The sequence below is a fragment of the Cololabis saira genome, chromosome 19 (genome assembly GCF_033807715.1).
Source record: "Cololabis saira isolate AMF1-May2022 chromosome 19, fColSai1.1, whole genome shotgun sequence".
NCBI classification, from domain to species: domain Eukaryota; kingdom Metazoa; phylum Chordata; class Actinopteri; order Beloniformes; family Belonidae; genus Cololabis; species Cololabis saira.
Window position 1 is genome coordinate 29,439,951 of NC_084605.1, and position 14,703 is coordinate 29,454,653.

Sequence of the window (14,703 nt, forward strand, 5' to 3'; positions counted from 1 at the left end):
CTTGTGCACACACACGACACACACGAACACAACAAAGAGACACACACCTCGCTTCCTCTCCTGCCTTCATCCACTGACCGTGAAGAATATGTGCAGGCAGCCCTGCTCATGCATATTTACACCGAACACACACTTACTTACCTGCTTAGCGGGCACTCTTTAAAGGTTATTGTGTGTGAATGTGTGTTTTTGTCCGTCCATTCACGTACAGGCATCTTTAAAGGTCACTTCAACCGAGGCTGACCACTTGTCTTGGTTGTATAAAGATGGTTGGATTGATATCGAGAACACTTGGACTTGCGAAAAAACAACCATTATTGAGCAATATCCAGCTTCAAAAGCTAAAAAGAATTTACGAATATCATAAACAACCAATTTAACCTGAAGAACCACTCCTGAATCCCATTCAGATTCTGCAATCACTCATTCACCCAGACCCTTCACAGTATTTTCTTGGCCACGAAGAGAAGAGAAAAGGGCAAAATCTGTTACTTGGCTTTAAGCACATTTTCCATCCAGATTATTGCTGCTCAATTCTTTAAAAAATAAAATCCATTTCCCCCCTCTTCTTTTGGCTGCCCGATACTTATGAAAATCCAATTTGGCTTCCTCTTTTCTTTCTTCCTTCCACAATTCGTGCATTTTCACCCACTCAAAGTGATTAGTGATCTGTGGGTATCATTTCCGGGGAGAATGATAACTGTGTTTTATGGAGGAGGGGAAAGGTCTGATGGGCTGATGCCGCTTGGAGAATGACTGGGCTTGGAGGGCAGACAGGGGCAGTGCTGTCGCTTTGCAGATACAGGGAGCTGCTCTCCATCACAGGAGAGAAGACGACTCACTTTATCTCTCCCTCGTTTCCTCTCTTTCTCTCTCTCTCTCTCTCTCTCCCTCCCTCTCTTCCTTCTATCACTCATTTCTTTAGCTCTTCTCTCACAGGCACCGTTTCTTTTAAATTTTTCCAGCGAACACATACATGCACGCACGAGCACACACACACACACACACACACACACTTTATATATCTTTCCAAGACACCCCTCCCAACGCCCAATCCGCCCCCTCAAAGAAACTCATTTCAGCTTTGCAGGCGCCTCAAAAAGCCTCTTTACGCTGAGCAGACCTAAGCCAGGCTTCGTCTGCACCATTTGACAGCCTTTACATCTCAGTATGCAGAGCAAAACACACTCTGGCTTGTGGTGAAAGAGACTTCAAAGACTCAAAAAAAAAAAAAAACCCAAAAAACCCAAAACAAAACAAACAAAACGAAAAAACAGCTACACTTTCAGCCTATCACTATCCAAACATCTGTTACAGCAAGGGCACCCAATATGCACAAATACACTGGATACGTTGTGTAATAATGTTGAAAACACATGTTAATAGATGTCAATCCTTAAGTGTGTGATTTAAAATGCTGAGCACAAGCAGGATGAAGCAATTAAATTGTCACTGCCACCTGGATGATTCATGGCAGACATTTTAAAGCAGAAGTCCCTACAGGCACATATTTGGAAATCAAACCATAGCAAAAATGCACCATCTGAAATATCATTTTCTTAATTGGGATATCTGATACAATGATAGTTGTACACATAATGTGTACTCATTTCAAAACATTTCTAGCCACCAACTAAAATTTTATTTCATAGCATATTTCACCCGATAAACAACAACTCTTTAGGCGTGTTTCCACTAGTGGGAGTTCTGGGTAGATTTTTCGGGGCCGGGCAGTTTGCACTTGTCTCCATTATCAGGAACAGCCCTGTAATGTGGCCTTCAGGAGGGGCTACCTGGTGGGTGGTCTCTGCTGATTGGGTCCTCTAAAAGCAGGAAATTACATTCAGCCTTCTCACGTAACCTTAAATCACGTGATCACAAATCATTTAAGCATTTAGACCAGAAACATTTTGCTAGGAGTACATTTGATGCAGTTAGAGAGTACATGAGAAAAGCCATGGATAGACCAACGAGTCGGTTCAGGTCTTGCTGTCATATTACACCAAAATAGAGTGCCGGCGGGGGAGTTCTTTTAATCTCAATCGCTAAAAAAAAAAAAAAGAAAGCAAGTAGCATCCGTTGTTTACGTGTTTCTTCTTCTTTTGATTCTTCTGCTGGCCGTTTGCAAACTGCAAAAAATGTGCATTACAGCCACCTAGTGATTCTTGTGTATGAAGGACCAAAACTGAATTAATTAAAAATTAAAGCAGAAATACATATATTTTGTTTTCCTTTTTTCTTATATGTGCATTTTGGTCAGGAAAAATATTTTTTTTGTTTTTCCTTTTCCTTATACGCGCATTCCTTGTTTTTACATTCCCTCGTCTCCTCTTTTTACTTTACCTTATGCAGTTCTGCCTCATTATGCAAATAAGGAGGGCTGCCCTTCTTGGTGCAGCTCCTCAACTATTGGTCAATAAACAGGAAGAAGCAGGATCGAGCCAAAATTAAGACGCATGTATAAGGAAAAGGAAGAACGATTTTTTTTTTCCCGACGAAAATGCACGTATAAGTACAAGAAAAAACTAAATATATAATTTCTGGAGGAAAATGCACCTATAAAGAAAAGGAAAAATAAAATATATACATTTCTTCGTGAAAATGCACTTATAAGGAAAACGGTAAATAAAATATATACATTTCTGCCTTTATTTTTAATGATGTCAGTTTTGGTCCCCCATACTTGTGTGATGCTACATTTGAATGGAAACACAACGGCTGAAGAGACTGAGGACACGGTCGGCCCTTTAGAGGTTCCCGTCCGACAGATTTACCCTGACTCCTGCTAGTGGAAATGCGCCTTTTCACAATGCGAGACAGTCAGCCCCATGTCTTTTCTCACCCAATCAAGGAGCACAATAGCCTGTCCACAGTCAGGCGAGTCTTCATGTGCACCAATCAGAGTATTCATCAGTGTCATGCAGGGCCAGCTGATGGAGCAGCACCTACCTTCAGATTTTCAAAAGCACCGTAGGCAGGAGCTTCAATTCATTTGCACACATGCAAGCACACACACTCACATACACATGCAGCACCTTACCTTACCAAAAACGACACATTCCGATTCTATCGCAAATAGGAATTTGACTCTGAGCAACGCTAAAAGTCTGCATTACTGTATAAACTGCATTACTGTCAACACATTCAACTTCATTGCCGTCCACAACAGCCCAATAGCCAAACACAGAAGTAAATCGGAGGGGATACCTCTGAATTTTCCTAAATTCAAAGAATGGTGTCCCAAACAGTCAGAAAGAGGGCAGGACCAGAAAGAAAGGGGAAAGAGGCAAAAGGAGAAAAGGGGCACTGTGAGTTTGAGTTATCAATAAACAATTTTTCAAAAGTAGACCAATGGCACCACTTGTTTTTGGGTTACTTTCAAAAACAATGGACAACTTGAGAGTTGGGGTATAACAGCATTGCGTTCATACACCGCAGGAATATCTGTTCACTTCTACATGCGCACGACAACATGATAAGGAGCCCACGTGAGTGTCAGCACCACTGACGGCCGACATGCTGAAAGGCGATGGAACGGTCATGGAGGAGGGGAAATGAGCGCTGCAGCGAGGACTGCCAGAGCCACTGATATAACCCCCAAAAAGCGCACATGCATGTGTCTATACACATCATGCACACGCACGCACATGCTCAACACACCCGTTTCCACAATCAAATTCTAACACACAGATGAGGGAAAATGGAAAGAGCTGGAAGTTTAAAGACCAAATCAAACCATCCAACTTGTCAGTCAGTCACATGTCCCTTAGCTCCATTACCATGACCTGGAGCCCCGCCGAGTTGATAGCAGCATAGCACAGTTGAGCAGCAGCCATTAGCAACTGCCTGCTGCTCCTCCCACATAGCAGCCATCACTATACATATGTATGTATATATATATATATATATATATATATATATATATATATATATATATATATATATATTCATATGTGTATAACACACAGATATTCCAGTGGAAGTTGTTCTCAGGTTCATCAGCATATACACACTTTAGCCTAATATGATCTCTGAAGCTATATTCAATATTAAATTCCTTTAGGTTTTTTTTTTTTTTAGCTCAGATATGACTGTTAAACATTTCAGTTAAAGACAAAAAAACTGACCTTAGCTCTATGCACAGAGAGACAACTTCCTTCTGCACCAGGTGTTGATGAGGTGGTGAGGGGATACAAGGAGTTTTGAATGTGGATGTGTGAGGAGGAAGTAAGGGATGATGGTATAGAAGAGGACAACAGGAAGTGAAGTAAGAGGAGGCCATACCTTGGTCGCCAATCATCAGGTGTGCCAGACCTTAAAGGAAGACAAGAGCACAGTCAGCACAGCAACGGATTATGGGGAGTGAAGTGTGTGTGCAGAGATGTCTTTTTTTGTGATGCAGGAGCTTTGTCGGTGGCATGCTCTCGGTGTTGTTGAGTAATTCTGTGTGTAAGTGGGGTTCATCTAAATTATACAAAAACCTGCTTTGAAGGCACTTACTTCTCCTGGGCACCGGTCCTACTGTATGCACAGACAGGTACGCACACAGACCCTTCCACAAAGCCATGAACTTACTTTTACACAGCACAGTCTCTAATGTATGTGTTTATGTCTTTGTAACTTTGAGGCAAAAGCCACTTTTGATGATTGCACAAGGGATGTAGTACTTACCAGATGCCAGCAACCAACCCTGATATACCCACAGAGACAATGTATATTTAACTTAGCTATTTTGTACCATGACTATCTAGGACCTCCGCACAGAAGATAATGTGCCAAAAGAAAAGAAAAAAAAGGGCTATAGAGAAGAATGACGTGGAAAAGATGGGAAAAGGGATTTTGTATGCATTAGAATGCATTCAAGCATGAAAGAAAAGAAAGAGGGGAAACTAGATGAAGAGTTGTTTGAAGATAGATAGATAGATAGATAGATAGATAGATAGATAGACAGACAGACAGACAGATCTTAACACCTACCTGGAGTGTAGCTGTGCTCTGGAAAGGGTGTCGCAGCCAGGCGAAGAGAGAGAAAGACAGACATTCATTAACATGCATGCTCAGCCCTAGGGTCACCATGGCTACTTACTGTACATGCACAACCGTCCAGGGTTACCGTTGTAGCCTGCATGCAGGTCAACACAAACGTCACAATGGATACCATGCGGCACTGGTAGCCAAAACTGAGGTTTGTCTAGACATATATGCACACAGCCGCATTAAGGAAATGCACAACCCCTCTCTATTCCATGTGTGCACAAATACAGTACCTAAGCACAAAAACACCCAAACTACATAAAAAAGGGGGGGGTGGGGGTGGGCATTAATATACATTCCTACCTGTACATTTGGTATTCGAGACCTGTTTATCCCAGAACTTACCTTGTAGTTGATTGTCCTCCCCAGAGCACCCCGACAGATAGCATGCGACACACACACACGCACGCACGCACGCACGCACGCACGCACGCACGCACGCACGCACGCACGCACGCACGCACGCACGCACGCACACACACACAATCACAACAATACACTGTCCCTCTCACAATCTTTTTCACAACTTCTCCACCTTCCACATATACACACACTAACATTGACCACGGCAGTTATAATGATGTGAAAAAGCAGGGTAAACATGTAGGGATGAATTAGCAGTGCAGGCGGACAAGGGGCATGCATGATTCAGTACTGCCTCTGAATGTGTGAGGCGTGTGTGCCCTTGTGTACATAGAAGAGTGTTTGTAGATTTGTGTATTTTGATCTGTGTGCACATTTGAGTGTTTCCTCGCCTCTGCCCTTGTGCTACAGCATGGCAGAAACAGGTGGAGCCATTAGCATGCTAACAGCGATTTGCCCTCAAGGACAATGCAAGCCAGGCCAGGCCTAATAAGCCAGGTTCATTCTGCCCTCGTTGCAGGGCAAAATGCCTCAGACCATAATTACATTTATGCATATACCTGCTCAAAGTGTCTGTACTTGCTACATTTCAATTCTAAATATCTAAATGTGTTAAGAGTACTGTATTTCTTACGTTCTTCAAAATAAAACCTTCACTAAAAGCTGTTTCCTCACACTGGCACGAAATACATAATATTCTGCAGTCTTTTGGGAAAAACTGTAAATAACATTGTGATCCTTTGAAAAAGGTTTCACTCAAATAAAGGTAGCTCATTAAGGAGCCTTGAAGATACTATGTAATTGTAAATGTGTATAAAAACCCAAACTGCTCATTTCTGAATTCAGTCATGGTCCAAAGGATCCATTTTCTATCTCCTCTAACAGAGCATATTCATTCAGTATTAAAGATTCATACAGATCCCTCTCCACAGACAATTTTTAGTTTTATAGTTTTATATAGCAACTTCACAAAGGTCTCCAGGTTGACAATAATACAGTAATTTCAAGGTACTATAAAGAGAAAAACCTTTTAATCGGATTCTTGTTGTTCCTAACAATCCAACTATCAAGTTAGTCTGAATTCATCTACTTTCAAAATGATCATCTCAATTTTGAACAGACGGCTACGGTTTCACGACAACATACAATCAAGGCTTTACCTTGCAGTAGATGTTATTGCATGTTTGTGCTTTAGTCAAAGAGGGATTTTTATCTGAGCCTTTATTCCTTTCTCTCCTTAACAGCCACTTTATCTCAATCAGATACCTTTCAGTATTTCTTCACAGTATTCTTCAGAATGCATCTACGAATCTGAACTGAGATTTCTATTGGCGTAGTGTGAGTTGTTGATAGTCTGATAGTGATGTGAATATAACTCAGTTTGTATGTCCTACGGTTGACAATATCCCACTAAGACAGTATCTTATCAAACCAAAATGAACAGCACATACAGATTTTTTTTCTAAATCCATAAACCAGAATTTCAAACAGTTTAAACCATCCACAACAAATATATAATCTGCTCAGTTCTGCTCTAAGATCCATCTGTGATTCTGAACTATTATAAAGAAAAAGTGTAGCTTGAACCAGAGATTTACGCTGCACCACTTTTACAGGGGAATCAGCAATATTCAGAAGATGTTTTTCCACTCTGCTGGTTCAATGCAAAATCTCACTAATTGTTTCCTGAGTATGGGTGTCAATAATTTCACTACCACCAAGTCACTTAAGAAAGTTAGAATTAACATTTTCAAACAGACTATAAAGCCTTTTTGACTTTCTGCCATCATCTAACTGCTACCCTAGTCTTAAATGCTGGATCATAACTCAAAACCAATTATCTTACTCAACCTACAAACATCATATTATTTTTAATAAGAATTTTATTTCATAAGAGAATTAAGAATCATTTCACTCAAGTAACAAACAGTGGCAAGTGGAACATAGTATTCCCTAACCAATTCACAACTCTCCTAACAGACGTTTAAACTAACTTTTATGAGACTTCCATTAAAATCACCTGGCAATAAGCAGCACATGGTTTTCAAAGCACTAAAATCCATCTCTAGAAATGTAAAACTTCTCCCTCTAAGGTATAAGCAGGATCTTGTTGAGTGACAAGTGCCAGAATGAAGTAGGCATCACATCTGCTGAGAGTCTTATGTAAAATGTCTATATCTCCTACTGATCCTGTAGAGCAATACTGCTGCTGGTTATCTCAGTGGTGATGGGACTAATGGTGGTGATGGAGCTTGCACAGTGTCTGAATTTGTTTCTCTATGTGTTTGTATGTTGGTGTTGCCTATGTTTCTGCAGGTATATGTGTGTCATTGATGTCTTGATCTCCTACTGTGCTCTAAACAGCAGCAATACGGCAAACTGGATTAAACTAGCACGGGTTGCATGTATTGTTATTTTCAGTGCTGCAAAGAGACTCTGCAGAGAGCCTCACCTGTCATCTCTGGAAAGTACAAACGCTCAACATGCAGTGGCAGGTGCAATGAGTTTGATACTAATCCATGTATATTCTATTTTATCTGTTATATTACCCAATTTTTTTCACATTATTTGAATTTACAACATTAAAACACAATGAAAAGGATCCAAGATGGTATATTTGGATAACCTGGTATATACAGTGTATTAGTTTAAAGCACACATATTGGCTTTGCTAAACACTACCAAAGTATTTTTCCTTTTTGAAAAAAAATTACCATTAGGGCTGCATGATTCTGAAGAAAAAGAGAATCACAATTTCTTTGCTTAGAATTGAGATCGTGATTCTCCATGGTGATTGTTTTACACATAATGAAATGTTTATTGTAATGTTACAATAATAATGTCACAATTCCAAGTAATCACTTATCCTGGCTATAGGCCAGTGCAGTGAACAATTATCATAATAATTACATTAATTAGAATGATACATGAATAATCTATAAATAAATGTTTTTCTTGTTTTTACTATCATTGTGATTTTCTCTCTATAACGCTTGAAACTAAGAAACTTAATTGCATATTTATTTTCTATTCGTTATCATTCGTTGAATGTAATGTAAAACAGGTTTCTCTTGGAAATATGACTGTGTCTCAACGAGACTAAAATTTTAGTAAAATAAATAAATAATTCATTACCATTCAATAGCACTGGGCGAGTACCATTGACTAAAAACAAGGCCAGTAATGGATCAGCCAGCGGTGGCTTTGAGCATGTGCAATTCATTCACAGGACGGGGAGGAGTGAACATCTGCAGCTCTGGCCCTGACTGGAGCTGGGAGCAGCTACTGCGTGACCAAAAGGCCGGTTTAAGAACGCTTTGGAGCAGCCTGTGGCAGCCCTGGCTGCTAGCTGAGTGAAAACGATACATGTTTTCACGGCAGTCTCCAATAAGACCTGCAAAGGTAGATAGATTTGTCACTAGGCAGGTCTGAAAACTCACTAAATATAGTGTCAACATTGCTAAGTTGGCAACACTGCAGCAGTGCAGACGGGCTTGGCCCGTTTGCTCCACCAATGAATCACGTGACATAAAAGAGTCTTGTAATAGGATGAGGGGAAAGGCAACGACAATGCAGCCATTGGGTGCGTTGAGGAGGAGCGTTTGATAAACTCAGAGGAAACATGGAAGAAAACAGGAGAATTTCTGTGATGCAGCTCGTGAAGTAAAATGCAGAAAAATCGTCAGAAATTGGAAATGAGATTGCATGTCTTGCATAGGTCTGAATCAAGATCACAATTTTTTAACGATTTATTTTGTGCAGCCCTACTGACCATTGAGAATTGATTCATTTTCTTTAAAAAATTGAAATGGCTAATTGCTACATTTTAATCATTATCTGTTAATCTATGACTTTATGTGATATGTTCTTTATTAAACTTACAAGGTAACCACACAACCACAGACATGTAGATTTTCCTGGAAGACATAAAAGCTAAAGTCAGATCTGAGGACCAAATGCAGGTAGTGATGAAAGAGGGAGGTTGGAGCTGAGGGGAGGGGTAGAAACCCCTGGCATGAGGTCTCCCTATTAAGCCTGTCTCCATGGTAACCTAAGACATCCCACTGGCCACTAAATGCTTGGGTGTGAAACGGTGGGTGGCTAAAGGAATGTGTGATGCTGACAAGGGTTTTGGGTGGAGAGTAAGGTCAGGCTGGTCCTGAGCAATGGCTGGGCAGCAAGGCCACTCTGCCGTTTTTTTGGCAGATGCATTTGTGTCATTAAAAAAATCAATCGCTGGGGCAAAGCTGAAAGGTATGTTTGGAGTACAGCAGTTTAGAGAGATATTGATTAAGAATGCAGATTTGCTCTGAATTAACTCAAGCAAATCTGACGACACACATAGCTTAGCAGGGGGAAATGAAAGCATTTGCAGCGTTGGCCATAACAAGGTAACGGAGTTCATTAAGCAACTGTTTTGCTTTTGTAATGGCCGTCATTACACTGCCCTGTACATTGGCACTTGTATTGACCAAAGGCTTGTTTGGCGGTATTAAAGGACGGTGGCCTTGTACCGTTTAAAAACAAAAAAAATCTTCTTCCTTCTCCAGTAATGTACTTACAACTGTTTATAGTCACTGTTCCTCATATTTATGAAGTACTACTGACAGGACACAACTTCTTTTTATAATGCATAAGTGCACTGATGCAAAAACACATACTATACAGAATAACGCAGAAACAAACAAAGCATCTTAAAATGTAGAAAGGTGCTTAAATATATGGCAAATGGTAGATTCTACATCAATCATGTCAGCACCCAATGCCTAGAAGCTCTGAAGGCCATCTAATCAATGCAAATCCATTAACACAGACAGCCAGGTGTCAGCCATGTAACAAACAGTGATTTCTATTCTATTAGCCTATTTCCAATTAGAGTTTTCAACACAAGTCAACAGCCACATCCATAATGGATCTATATGGTGTTATATGCTAATGTACTTTGCCAAATACACTAACTGAGCCCTTCAAAGCTTGCCAGTTAGGTAAAGCCCTTCTTTAACCTTAGGAATTACTTGCATCTGATCTGCAGAATCTCAAATTCCACAGTATAAATACAGATGTCCTCAGATCCAGCTTCTCAAAACTGACTACATGCCTTGTGTCTGGAAGGTAGGAAACTTAATTCTGGCTTCTGGAAGAACATGATAAACTGGGAGTCATTTGGTGGCAAGCAATCAGTATCAAACAGAATCAGTGTGCCTGTCTTGCACTGTTTGTGAAGGTTGCTGGTCCATACATGCCTTCTGAAGCTAGTTATGATGGTGTAAATGAAAAATATGTCTCCTTTAAAGATTTGGTATTTGGAACTGGATGTATAAATGTGGTATTATACGCTAAGAGAAATACATGAATGTGCGTGTGTGAAAGTTTGTGTGTGTATGTAAATGATGGGGATGTATGTAATGGGTCAGCATGATTAGGGCCTTACCTTCGCTGCAGTCATTCCCTTTGTAACCGGTGTCCGAGCAGTCGCAGACGGCCTGGTCGTTGACCACGCTGCACACCCCTCCGTTCTGGCACTGGTGATCTGGCCCACAGCCAGGTGTTATTGTGACGCCCTCTGAGCCATCCAGTGTCACCAGTGAGCTGTTGATGCTCACTGCCGTGATCCAGCCACGGAAGGCAGGGTGCTCCCGCACGGATGGAGAGGTGAGGCGCAGTGGCGAGGAGTGAAGATCTGGTGACAACCCGCCCATGTACGTGTGACTGAATACTGTCATGTCTCTTCTCTTACTCTTCACTTCTGCCCATCCCTCCAGTCTCCCATCCACCTCCAATGAGGTGTTCCTCCAGTCCCGCTTGACACGCACTGCATGCCATCGTCCATCACTCACCGCTACGCCTGACTGCAGCTCAGCTGGCTCAGCACAGAAAATTGAAAAGCGCAGACGAAGGTGGCCGTGAAGAAGCAGTAGCTCCAGGAAGTCGCAGAAACCCTCATCATCCAGGTAGAGCAGCAGCCCCTCCTGGCTTTGAGTCCGCAGGCTGAAACTCAGCACACTCTCGCAGCAGGCATTCCACACTGGAAACCGCCCCCACTGGCTAGTTACACCCCCAAACTCCAGGACCTCCCCTTGTGTCTGGCCCCCTACACTACAAAGGCACAGCCCCAAGAACAGCAGAGGGGCTGCTGCCCAAACGCAAACCGCCATTACACTCATACACACACTCACTCTCACACTCACACACACACGGGAAAAGAACAAGGCTAGAGCTGAGGTGTTTCCTCTAGCCTACAGCTCATGGTGAAAACTGTAGGGCACTTGGTAGGACGATGTGTAGGTGTATCCGTTGCACGCTGTTTTCTTTGCTTCTTAAAAGTGAGGGGCTCCAGTGAGGGAAGGGGTCAAACAGCAGCACCCTCCACCCTATCAGCACACTTCGGACATCTTTTGGGCTGATGTTTTTTTAGCCTCTCCTCTCCATTCAGTCTTCCATTCCTCACTTCAGCCGCGAGATTCCAGGTATGTGTGTTTGCATTTATGTCTGTGTGCTAGATACGGGACAAATAGGATGTGAATTCCATCTTTGTGCCCTAGATAGGGCCTTTTCCCCCATGCAAGCAACTCCCCACAGACTGTGAGTGTATTTGTGCGTGTGTGTGTGTGTGTGTGTGCGTGTGTGTGTGTGTGTGTGTGTGTGTGTGTGTTTGTGTGTGTGGTTCACACACTGTTAATGGAGAGAGATGACACCGTCATAGCCATATTTTCTCCCCCTCCTCCCTGTCTTAGTAGGGCAAGACTTAAAGTGTGTGTGGGCAAATATCTGTGCGTATGTGCGTGCACAGGCGAGTGAGGTATGTGTGTCTCTCACAGCCGCGTCATCACTCTCTCCAGCGACCTACAGAGAGAACAGAGACGACACAATCAGCCAGGGTCAACGCACACACACGCAGGTAAACACACACATGCACAAACTGTTGCACACGCACACACAAGCTGAGCTTGCTGTTTAGGCTCATGATACTTTGCAATTTGTGAACAAACATCATATTGACACACAATTGAAAGCCCTGCACCATTCACAATAATAGCCTTAATAAAACTTATATTTGACTTTTTACGCAGCCGAAACAACGGAGATGGTTTCAGCCAATCACACACAGCAGCATTTCTCCACACATACACACACAGAGCTCCCACAATGCCGCAGGAGATTTTTGAGGTATTAGTCTACACTTGCGACTGCTTTCGTGTTATAAAGTGCCGTCTTAACCACTGTGAGACCTGCCGCATATAAAGTCATAGATAACTTCTGTATTTTAGATGAGTCCTGCTCATGAGGTGGTCGTCGAGGATCCGGTTCTCCAGCACAAAGAGCCGGAGCAGCAGCAGCGCTGCGGCGAATGACTCAAGCCGCCTCGCGTTATCGAATTAAAGGCAATTTCAACTAACGCTTGAAACACGGCCAGCGAGAAAACGACCCATGCAGCCTCTAAATACAGTTAAGATACGTTAAAACCCCCTCCCTCTCGTCTTTCTTAAATAACTGAAACCAGAAAAGCGACGACAGCGCATTTATTGATAGAGAGGGTGAATGAATGCGGTTGAATTATCGATTCTCGATTTGCGGCCATACCTCCTCCATTTTTTTCCCTCCCTGCCACCCGCTACTTGACTACACCGGAGGTTTCTCCCCTCGTCACCTGCGCTCTAATGCTCCGCGTTAACCACGCACTTCTTTTGGATATGACACTCAAAAAGAAGCGAACTATGTACATTGACGGTGAACTACACTTGTAAGTAACGTTACCTCCTCAAAGGGGGCACACGTTCGGCTGGAACACCGACACATACCTCAAATCCATCCTCTGGGTGCCGTGGCAACAGCGCCGCGCGCGCAGCTCATCCATCCGTTTCCATTCGGAGGAGATTCTGGAGCAGGCGCGCTCCCGCGGGCAGGTAGAGCCGCTCCACCGGGCCAGTCTCACGGACGCGCCTCGTGTCAGTCGGTGCTGTTCGCCTGGCGCGGGCTCTAGTATCTACCAGCTATAATTCCCGCTCTCGCGTTCCCTGTCTTTCTATCTGGCTCGATGTCTCTCTATCCTCCCTCTCTTTCTCTCTCTCTCTCTCTCTCCCTCTCTCCGTGTTCTCCTGAGGAGGAAAAGGTGCAGTCTGATGCTCTCGCAGGCAGACTCGACAGAGGGAGGGTCACGTGGTCGCGCCAGAGCGAAAGTGTGAATATGTGTGTGTTAAGAGAGAGAGAGAGAGAGAGAGAGAGAGAGAGAGAGAGAGAGAGAGAGAGAGAGAGAGAGAGAGAGAGAGAGAGGGAGAGAGAGATGGGGTGAGCTCCAAAGGATGGGCCTCGGGCGGGGCCGCGCGCTCCTGCAGCACCTTGGACAGCGCTCACTCACGGCAAAAAGCAGGAGACACAAACATTTTCTCTGAGGTTGAAAATAAGACGAGGAACCTGCGAGGATTCGAAAGATGAGTACACACCTGCCTGCGTGCAGTTATGATACTCTTTTTATGTTCTGGACCACTGCAAGAGTCGAAGCTGCTGGCTGTGAGATGCAAAACACAACAGTGGGACTGATCACAGCATTTCAGGAAAACAGCAACAAAGGCAAAAAAACCAAGCAGGACAACTGGGAACAAACGTGTCATAAAACAGCAGCTAAGGGTACAATCTAGTCCCATAGTAGTTATAACCAAAACCCCTTTGGCTGTGGGTCAAGTGTGCTAACCAACAAAGTACCATGCTGCCCAAAGTTATATATCATTTTAGAAAACAAAACGTAAAATACTACACGTCAGGAAACAAATCACTACAGAAAGAAGAAGAATATTTGACAAAATGTAAGAACAGTTAGAACATTTAAAAAACATTTAACTGCCAGGTATTGTGGTGAAAAGTCATTGTGTTCTTTGATATTGTGTTTTTGATTTAAAAAAAATCATTATTATTATTGTTTTATTGCTAAGGGCCACTGTAATGCAAAAAAAAGGAGTCTGAAAGGGCCATGTTAATTTACTAATCCCTCTTAATCTGCGTCTGGTTCTCGTCGGCAGATAACCTATAGTTAATCTGAACAAACATATTTTGCATGCTCAAATTTACTTACTGAAAAAAGGTATTTGTTCACAAAAATTCCTCATTTGAAGAAGACTCGTTGCCTCAACATAATGAGAGTAATGATGAGATTAAAAAAAAATGCAGCACAGAGAAAGCTGGTAGAAAAAAAAACAACAAAACACCCACATGAGAAGCAAAACAAAAACAGTCCCAGAGAGACAATCATCAGGAGAGAGCCACAGCAAACACTAACTCTCAACAAAATGTCTAGGCTGAACCAGTGCAAAT

The 14,703-nt window shown here is 42.6% G+C and overlaps 1 protein-coding gene across 15 annotated transcripts in view; it reads right to left on the reverse strand.

Moving 5' to 3' along the window:
* Positions 1 to 13,544, reverse strand: part of nrxn1a (neurexin 1a) — a 65,220-nt gene extending 51,676 nt beyond the window's left edge. For 12 of the 15 annotated variants that reach the window (XM_061707785.1, XM_061707783.1, XM_061707779.1 and 9 more), the window contains exons 1-4: positions 13,197 to 13,544; positions 10,829 to 12,240; positions 4,978 to 4,995; positions 4,285 to 4,314 (exon numbers count right to left, since the gene is read on the reverse strand). In XM_061707785.1, coding sequence (XP_061563769.1) covers positions 4,285 to 4,314; positions 4,978 to 4,995; positions 10,829 to 11,561 — 781 coding nt within the window. In that variant the 5' untranslated portion in view covers positions 11,562 to 12,240; positions 13,197 to 13,544. The remainder of the gene's footprint in view (positions 1 to 4,284; positions 4,315 to 4,977; positions 4,996 to 10,828; positions 12,241 to 13,196) is intronic. The other 3 variants (XM_061707786.1, XM_061707778.1, XM_061707773.1) reach the window with 1 other exon arrangement.
* Between the last annotated feature and the right edge of the window lie 1,159 nt (positions 13,545 to 14,703).